This window comes from Poeciliopsis prolifica, unplaced genomic scaffold (genome assembly GCF_027474105.1).
Source record: "Poeciliopsis prolifica strain line A6 unplaced genomic scaffold, Auburn_PproV2 SCAFFOLD084, whole genome shotgun sequence".
Taxonomy (NCBI): domain Eukaryota; kingdom Metazoa; phylum Chordata; class Actinopteri; order Cyprinodontiformes; family Poeciliidae; genus Poeciliopsis; species Poeciliopsis prolifica.
In genome coordinates this window covers 945,116-955,000 of record NW_026562459.1, presented here as the reverse complement: position 1 = coordinate 955,000, position 9,885 = coordinate 945,116, and the positions used below count along the sequence as shown (strand labels likewise).

General features: G+C 42.1%; 1 protein-coding gene across 2 annotated transcripts in view; it reads left to right on the top strand.

Moving 5' to 3' along the window:
* LOC129353128 (receptor-type tyrosine-protein phosphatase N2-like) overlaps positions 1-8,851 on the top strand; it is a 155,235-nt gene extending 146,384 nt beyond the window's left edge. For both annotated transcript variants that reach the window (XM_055022351.1, XM_055022350.1), the window contains exons 22-23: positions 5,909-5,982; positions 7,522-8,851. In XM_055022351.1, coding sequence (XP_054878326.1) covers positions 5,909-5,982; positions 7,522-7,593 — 146 coding nt within the window. In that variant the 3' untranslated portion in view covers positions 7,594-8,851. The remainder of the gene's footprint in view (positions 1-5,908; positions 5,983-7,521) is intronic.
* Positions 8,852-9,885: the final 1,034 nt, after the last annotated feature.

Here is a 9,885-nt window from a genome sequence, read left to right as displayed (position 1 = left end):
TCAATTTTTATGAGAAAGACGCTGATTGATGCCGTCTGTTGATGCTTTTCTTTAAAGAACATTTTTGATGATCAGTAAACAAGTAAAAATGATTTAAACTTAAGTAACGTAGTTTGTTTTTTTGTATTTAAGCCACAAAAAGTATGCTACGCAACAAGATAAAAGTCCTGCAGACTTCTTCATTTATTTATTGAAACTGTTGTTTGATGAAAAGTTTTTGATTCAATCAACACAACAGAGAATCTCAAGAACTCTCAGCCAAATGAGGTTTCATGCTGACAGCTAAAACAAAGTCTGAGGTAAAGCTGAGATCAAAATTATTACCACCTCTATGAAATTTTAAGTTACTTTCAATTTTTTTGTTCAATTTCTTAGCAGACCAATGTTTTATTTTTGATAAAAATCAATATTTTTATCAAAAAATTCTTCTGTCAAACATAAAAATAAAAACCACCAAGATCAAAATGATCTGGCCTTTCTTTAAGATCTGGCCGTTTTGTTTGAAAAAAAGCACAAATCACTGCAGAAATGTTTCTCCTGCCCTCAGACTCAGAACAACTTCCTCGTTGACAATGATAGCAAAAGGTCACTTTGTCATGGCAAGGATTCAAGTTTTAGAAACTGAATCTTCTCAATGCAAGGAACAAATTAAAAAGAATTAGCTTGTTAGATTGTTCATCATGTGCAGATCTGAGACATTTCGTCTGAGCTGCAGTGATTTCACAATGCTGCTGCAGGATCTTTGTGTTCCTTTGTGTCCCACGGTGGTGCTGCCACTGTGGCAGAACGAGCTCCTGTGTCTTTAATTCCACATCAAAGGGTCAGCAGTCGGTACCCAGGCTGTCACACTGTGATCACACTCTTCAGCACCCAGGGGCCGAGGGACCGGGGACCGAGGGGCCGGGGACCGAGGGACCGAGGGGCCGGGGACCGAGGGGCCGGGGACCGAGGACTGAGGGACCGGGGGCCGAGGGGCCGAGGGACTGAGGACCGAGGGACCGGGGGCCGAGGGGCCGGGGACCGAGGGGCCGGGGACCGAGAGACCGAGGGCTGAGGACCGGGGGCCGAGGGACTGAGGACCGAGGGACCGGGGGCCGGGGACCGAGGGACCGAGAGACCGAGGACTGAGGGACCGGGGGCCGAGGGGCCGGGGACTGAGGGACCGAGGGGCCGGGGGCCGAGGGGTCGAGGGACTGAGGACCGGGGGCCGAGGGACTGAGGACCGAGGGACCAGGGGCCGAGGGGCCGGGGGCCGGGGACCGAGAGACCGAGGACTGAGGGACCGGGGGCCGAGGGGCCGGGGACTGAGGGGCCGAGGGACCGAGGGGCCGGGGACCGAGGGGCCGGGGACCGAGGGACCGAGGGGTCGAGGGGCCGGGGACCGAGGGACCGAGGGGTTGAGGGCCGAGGGGCCGAGGGACCGAGGGGCCGGGGACCGAGGGGTTGAGGGCCGAGGGGCGGGGGGTCGAGGGGCCGAGGGACCGAGGGGCCGGGGACCGAGGGGGTTGAGGGCCGAGGGGCGGGGGTCGAGGGGCCGAGGGACCGAGGGGTTGAGGGGCCGGCCGAGGGACCGAGGGACCGAGGGGTTGAGGGCCGAGGGGCCGAGGGACCGAGGGGCCGGGGACCGAGGGGCCGGGGACCGAGGGGTTGAGGGCCGAGGGGCCGAGGGACCGAGGGGCCGGGGACCGAGGGGTTGAGGGCCGAGGGGCGGGGGTCGAGGGGCCGAGGGACCGAGGGGTTGAGGGGCCGGGGGCCGAGGGACCGAGGGACCGAGGGGTTGAGGGCCGAGGGGCCGAGGGACCGAGGGGCCGAGGGGTCGAGGGGCCGGGGACCGAGGGGTTGAGGGCCGAGTGGCCGGGGGCCGAGGGGCCGAGCTGGGAGGGACAGGACGGACACCGGGGCAGGGGTCGGTTAAGGACACTTCTGTCTGTCTGAAAAAACAAAACTCAAACTGCTTTTAACAGTTGTAAAAGCATTTTTGTACTTATGTTGTTGCTTTCGGTTCCAGTCTTTCAAACTGGAACTGATTTCCATAGGATTTTATGTGATGAGCCATTATGAGGCAGTTCATATCTGCACCGGTTTAGAATATTCAGAGGTTAAAACTGTCCACCCGAGCTGTGAGCCACTGCAGCTCCTCCTGTGAATAACAATCTCTTTGTCCTGCCTCAGTTTAACTAGGCAGTCATGAATTGGTTGGTTTGTTGTTGTGCCAAACTCTTCATTTTAGATGTATTGATTATGGAGATGTTTTATAATCTAACGTCGCTTTAAAAATTTGACACTACTTTCCCTTTGGACTGTCTGCTTTGTTCTTAGACAAATGTAATGTAATGTGTTTTTTTGTTTGTTTGTTTTTATGATTTAAAGCACTTTTATCATCAAATAAAATTTTTCTGATTCTTAATACTGACATTAAATTACAAACAAGTGAACTCTATTGATTAGGAGACGTGGCTCTCGAGCAAATATGTTGCGCTGGATTTTATGTAAAGGTGTCAGAGTAAAAGGGGCTAATAAACATGCATTTCACACTTTTTTATATTTTATTTTGAAAACCCTTTCCTCGCTTCCCTTCCTCTTATATGCTTGCTGCTTTGTGACTGTTTGTTTAGCCGTATTGATTATGAAGATCTTTTATAATCTAGTGTCGCTTTAAGCGTCGCTGTGTTTGTTTAGACAAACTCTCATCTGTCATTATTCTTCAGCGGCTTCAAGTTTTCAAAATGTAGTTTTTATTTTTGCTTGTTTTGCTTTTTGAATAAGTCTGATGAATCGGCATCTAATTGATTTGATCATATTTCTGACGATGTGAGCAGGTCAAATCAAAATCCAGGTCTTGTAGAAATTTACAATCAAATTTTAGAACATGGTAGATTCTACTGGAAAACTAGAAATGTTAGATCATTGGCTCTTTATAATGATCCTAATCAGGATGATCTGGGGAGATTGCTTTCATCAAATGTGAATTTAAGGATTTACAAATTGACATATGTGTACCAGATGTGTTGGAGGGCAGTCAGTTTCACTTTAAGTAACCAAACTGTTGTTAAGTCTGATCCTAAAGGCAACAAATTCAAGCTGAAAACGGATTAATCATCAGAAAGATGGAAAATATGGGTGTGGTCAGTAAGGCAGCGCCCTCTGGTGGATTCCAAAGAGCCTGCATGTAGCACTGTTGTAATCTGCCAAAGCAAACTGGATAGAGTTGAATTTATTAGTGAATAAATCAGCAGCATGATGGAAAGTAAAATAATTTGGATCATTTTAAACATGATCCAGTGTAGCGTTACATAATTCATGCTTTTATTTCAAGCATTGCTTTACAGAGAGAGAAGACAAGTGAAAGTTTTAATGTAATTGTGGTTTAATCAGAACGAAGCATGCAGAGCAGCGTCAAGGTCGCAGCTGCAGCTTAGAAATTGTTTCTTTAGAATAATCATATTTTGGATCAGCATATCCCAAGAGGATATGATGTATTGTTTACGTAAGCATTGCATCCCATATATTTATATATATATATATAAATGTGCATTTATATTTATGTACATTTCTGAAAATGCTTTTTAAAAGCTTCTCTGTGTTCACCCTGATCTTTCTGAACCTTTTTGTTTGCATGTGTTCCCCCTCATCCCAGCTCCCACAGCCCTTTGCTTTCTCCTGATTGCTCCAGCTGCTCAGAGGGAATTGTAAATTTTCTGAGGAATTACGGTGAGGTATCAGAGATGAGGAGGTATTGCTCTGGTTCTGAAAGGCTCGCTCCATTCCTCGCCCCTCTCTGTTATCCCCTCACATCCCCCCCACCACCGGCCACATTTCTCTTCTTGTTAAGACACTTACAAAGCCCATGAAGTGGTTGAAGGTTTTCAGCTCTCTTTCAATTCCCTTTGAAATGTTACGTGGATTTTTTTATTATTATTTAACAGTTTGCCTGGCTCTCACCTTCAACTTTCTTTTGGCTTCCTCAAGCACCCCAGCTTTATTTTATTTCCTAAATTCTACATCACTACTTATAAAATCACTTTCTCCCTCGTTTCTTGTCCAACTCCTTGACCTCCACCTAAAATCTGGAGTCTTACAGAAGCTCAAAAAAGCCACTGAGGTTTTAAACTAACCCCCTCCTTGGTTCCTTTTTCAAACCTCAACTCCCGACAAAGAGGAGCTGTACAAAAGGAGAGCTTTTTGTTTTGTTTTTTCTTTTATTTCGCTGAGATGCGATCCTTTTTGAGGCTTATCAGAAAGTTTTCAGTTTAAATTCTTTCCCTCCAAATGAAAGAGAAAAGCCAAACCTGTGAGCTGCGTGTTTCCACTTTTCTGGCTGGACAGGAGTCCATTGTGTTTAAAAGAAGAGGAAAAAAGACCGCAGCACAAAACCTGTGAAACAGAAAGAAAAAACTCTGAATGAACAGCACTCCCACCATTCATTTTCCTCCTCAGCCAGGCAGGAGAAAGAAGCGTTATTATGTGTCTCAAAAAAAAGTAATTCTTGTATGTCTTTGTATCTGAGGTTGGATGGAGGATGCTGAGAAAAAAAGAGTCAGAAAACAAATCGAATGTTCTTCACTGCTCATGTTCTTTGTGAATTTAATTGTTGCTCCCACATCATTTTTTCTATTCAACTACTTCTGGTTTCATTCGGTCCTCTACCTTTATTGTAACATCTACTTCAAAAAAAACTTTTATGAGAACTCCTTTGTCTAATTTCTTTGTCCCCATCAATGTTTTAATCATGCTCTACTAATAGAAGCTGTGCAGCATCTTTCTGCAAACTCTGTTTCATGTCGGGTTTCTGAAGACATACTGTCTGCTCTGTTGCGTTTCTGGTCCAGTATTATGCCAAGGTCAATGGAGATATTTTTACTCTTCCGCTTCTTTTCCGAAATCTACAATCATCTCCTTTGTTTTGTTCACAGTAAAACTCAAAGTGGTCAAACAGTTTTCTGACTGCAGTTTTCCTGCAGATTATCTTAAACAGGAACAGTGAGGTGTAAAAAAAATGGGGAGAGAATGACGCCCTGAATTAAAGGTACGTCTGCTTTAATTGTAGTTACAACCCTCTAATCAGCAAAGATGCCACCGGGCGGAGAGAGTCACAACGAAACAAACAAACTGTTGACTACTGAATGGATGGTGTCGATACAAGACATGTTTTTACCTCATAATTACGGCAAACCAACCAATTAAAGGACAGAAACGAACAAACACAGGAAGCTCTAAGCTTCTCAGCAGTGACAAAAAAACCCAAACGTGAACAAATGAAAGAGGAATCTCATGAGGAGCGCCCCCTGGAGGTCACTGACTAACAATGGTTACTTTCATTTTCTAAACCTCAGCAGAATCACAAAAAGTAGCTATTAGGAAACAGAATAATCTGAAAAGGCTTCACATTATTCTGATTCTTTCTCACTTCTCAGACAATTTAACTTGTAAAATTATTTTCCTCAGATTCGACTCCAAAGCAAATTAAAGACCCAAGTTTTTACTTTAGCAAGTGGGTTTACAAAGCAATAAAATATAATTAGATCTGAACTATGATACCACCAGATAAATTTCCCTCTGGAAAATCATTTAATTTAGGAAAAATCACTTTGACTGTAAAGTAATGAAGACTAAAAACTTTTTTGTAAACCCTAGACACTAAGGAGTGACAAGGCTCATCGTCAGACCATGATGCACCTCCAGGATGGCTGCTGACGGCTTCTTTTGTCAGATTTTTCTCCATCCAAACAAAACATCTCAAGGGGGGTTTGAGTGAAAAGCTTGAATGCGTTTTCTTTTTGCTTCAAGAAAAAAATCCGTTGTAAACGTCATATTTTTTGACAGATCTTAGCCCGTTCGTCTTCCCTGCGCGTTCGGCTCAATGCAACGTCATTTTTCATGCGTCTGTTTTTGTTTGTGTGTCTGACAGGTGCCAAGGAGATTGATATTGCAGCCACTCTGGAGCACCTGCGGGACCAGAGGCCAGGAATGGTCCAGACCAAGGTAACACACCTGAGACCAGGACGTCTGCTCTTCCCCAAACTCTCTAACGTCTCGCCTGACTACTAAAGAAATGTCATCGCACACATGAGTTAATAGGTTGAAATAACTGACACAAAATCCAACACGTTCTTGAAGTGCACTGGTTTTAGCTTGGGTTTACATAATGAAGCTCAAAGTGCCTGATAGAGGATCCATTAATGAGAAAAAAATCTGTTTCTCTCAAAGAGGAAATAAATCCTCTAACTCAAATACTTTACACACCATTTCACGATGAAGTTACCCTGAACAAACACACAAAATAAATGCACAGGTTGTTTTTTAATTAATAGGTTTATGCATTGAAGACATTGGTTGGATGAAGGACAGTTAGTCTTTGGCCAATCTGGTAAATCTGACAACACATCATATTTCTGACGAACTTTAGAGGAAAAAGTTCAGCAAATTGATCACATTGATGTTTGCAGATATATTTGTTTCTAACCTGTTGACTTGAAAATGACTTGAAACTTTTCATATTTGACCCACGGTTTATATTTTTCTTGCCAGTTTAGTTTTTCAGTTGTTTGGACGTCACTCGTTTCAAACAAAAATCGCAAATCTTTATAAATGTATCATGATCTGATTTTTCTTGCTAAAAATCTTGGCATTTTAACAGAAATTTATGCAATTCGGTTTATTCAATTTCATTTGTGTAGCACCAATTCACCAGATTTCTCAAGACAAAAAAGTAAAAAAAAATTTACACAATCAGTTCCAATCACTGAGATTCAATTCAGTCTGTTAAAACTAAAACTAGTGATAAAACAAAAATGTCCAAATCTGTTTATTTCACCAGCTGCTAAAAAGGAAAACATATATTAAAGAAAACCAGCCAGTTTCTTTAAGTCAGACTTTCCCTCACACTGAGCAAAAAAACTTGCTTTTAAACATTAATAAAGCTTTAAAAATGACATTGAAAGGCTTTCTTCAAGCCAAAATCACCCGAGAAATAAACGCTCAGTAGTTTGTGAAAAGCTTTTTTTTTTCCAGCCTGCTTTGTGTTGGAAATTTCTCCCAAAATGAACTCATTCCTCACCACATTGTACACGGAGAGACTGTGAAAACAATCACTGGCTGATATGAGAACATAATTAAAAAGAAAGCCAAGAATGTGTGTCGAACATCTGCTGTATTGATCGTGATCGTATGAAAGCCTGCGGCCTGAACGAAGCGCGTCGTGGCCTTTCCACCGTCCCCCCCGGGGTGCGGAGCCCCAGCTTCAGCACCCACAACCTCAGGTCCAGTTGTGACTGAGTCGCTCTTTCAGACATGAATCTCCAGAGGCTACAGTCACTACAATGGAGTACTTCAAAAAATGATAAAAATCCACATCGTCTTTGCTGAAGGAACAATCCGGTAACGAGGTCAGGAACCAGAAAATGTTGCGTTGTCGAGCCGGGATCGATAATTCCTCCTGGAAATCCTTTTTGCCAGACGTCTTGAGCTCCTCGTCGCCTGGAGTGTCGCTGTTTTTCACTCCGTCTCCTGTTTCTCCTGCAGGATCAGTTTGAATTTGCGTTGACGACCGTGGCTGAAGAGGTGAACGTGATCCTGAAGGCTCTTCCTCAGTAGAAAGAAGACGCTTCCTGCTGGAGAATTGATCCTGTTATTTCTCTTCATTTCCCTCCATCTTTGTCCATTTTTTTCCTGTCTTGTTATTTTGGTGTTTTAATTTTCCAGCTGTCCGTTAACCCTGTTGGTTTTCCCGACTTCATCTCATAAGAGTTCCTGTCTTTGTCCATGTCCTTGTCTTTTTTTTCTATTTTTCCATATTTTCTTGTCCAAACAATATTTTGGTCTCTTATCTTACTTCCTGTATCCATCCTGTACATAGCTGGACTTTCCCTCTGTTATCCTACAACTTATTTTCCAAAGTGACACAGAAAATGTTCACATTTTGATTGGCTGACGTCTCAGATTATCTATATTAGTTTTGTGTTTGATCGTGAGGAACCTCCTGGGTGTCATTTGGGTGTAACAAGGTTTGGCAACATAATCAAAATAAAGTTGAGCTTTGTTGTTTTGAAAATGAACATTTATTTCTTGATTGCAAAGTGTCTTTATTTACACAGGGCTGTACAAATAAAGCATGCGCTGGTTATGGTCAGAATAACTGATTTCTGTCCAATGGTCTTGTACTTTAATTTAGCTCCTTGTTATTTGCCAAACCTGAATGTTGGACTGAACTGATGTCTTTGGGAGAGTCCATAAATAATTGTTGTGCTTCGTCTGATTTTCAGTGCCATGCTCATGTTTTCATGCTGTATCTTAGAGAGTCACAGTAACTCAGTGTTGCTCAGTGTGGTACAACTGATTTAACCTCCAATTAAAGCTTTTTTCATTTCACTGGGATTATAATTTAGAAAATTCTGATGTTAGAAAGATATGGTTATCTTGTTGTGGTATTTTTAGTGTGAGCAATATTGTGTTTCTTCAACATTGTGGCTCGTCAGTGAAGTTACAGTCATGTCAAAAATATTGTAGGAAGACTGTAAGAAGCCACACTGCTATACCTACATTTAAATTGCCCTTATTTCAATTGATTATGGGTTATTTGTGCTCAATATGACTGAAAATAACGTATTTGTATTTTTGTTCTTGTGACTACATCAAATATCAAGGTACCGCAGCTGAAGCAGAAATGACTGGTGTGAGGTGGGTTTTAAATAAGTAGATGTATTATAAAATGGTTTAATTTTGCTTTCTCAACAGATCTTATATGTAGCATAAATGGATGATTTGTAAATATGGAGTAGCAAAATCTGTTTTCCCTTAAATGCATCCTGAAATTGTTTGCTGATGCTGTAAATTAAAGAAGCACAAGAAACCACGCGAGATGGTCTTTGTTTTTATCTTTTATTTGTTTTGTTTTTTTCATTTTCAGAACAGGCAAAGTTACGTCCATTAAACATAATGAACAAAAAAGTAGCCATAACTATGATGATCAGCAAAGTCAACAGACTCTGCAGCCTTTATTTACAGTGGATGATGGAAAAGGAATCAGTCAAATCTGGACCTGAGGTAAAACCAGGGTTAGAGCAGAGCCAGGCAAAAGGACATTATAACTTTCATACTTTTCATCTTTCTATTATATTACATAAAACATGCTATGCTCTAACAATATATTGTATGACCACAATCGTTTATTGGGCAAAAATCAGACATTGCTAAACAATGCTAAACATAAAGCGTTAATTTGTCCTAATTCGGTCTTTGCCTGTTTGGATCCAGTTTTAAGTTTAAATGTCTGATGATAATCTGACGACCCGATCACTGACAGACGCTGCCGTCTCGATCGGATCAGTTCAGAACCGCGTTTCCTACTCAGCGTTCATGCGATTACCACGATACGATCCAAACGACTGATTTACAGCAGCACCGTCTCCATGGCTCAGTCCAATCAGAACCACTAACCCGGCCACTCATCTGCACGATTGTATAAACATGAAAATGATAGTTTGAGCACTAAAGTCTTGATGTTATGATGCAGAAATGTTTCCTGTGTCTGATGGAAAGCTCGGTGTTTCCATAATGAGCTGCTGCTGAACCAACATGATGCAACTCAGCACAAACATGGAGTCATAAGTTTTATCAACTTTCCTGATAAAATGTGGGAAATACTATGAATTATAGTTTTTTCTACTGTAAAGAAACACCTGGATGCCTCAGAATATGACATGAAACACTGCAGAGATTGTGTTGAAGTTAAAGATAAGCTGATATTTCTAGTGAAATTTCCTCCGGCTTGCTTTGGGTTTTTCCCTTCAGCTGGTTGAAATGTTGCTTTGACACACAGAAACATTTAGTTTGTGAATAAAGTCACTGATTTGTGCGTTTGCCACCACTGTACACTGTTTGGAAGGC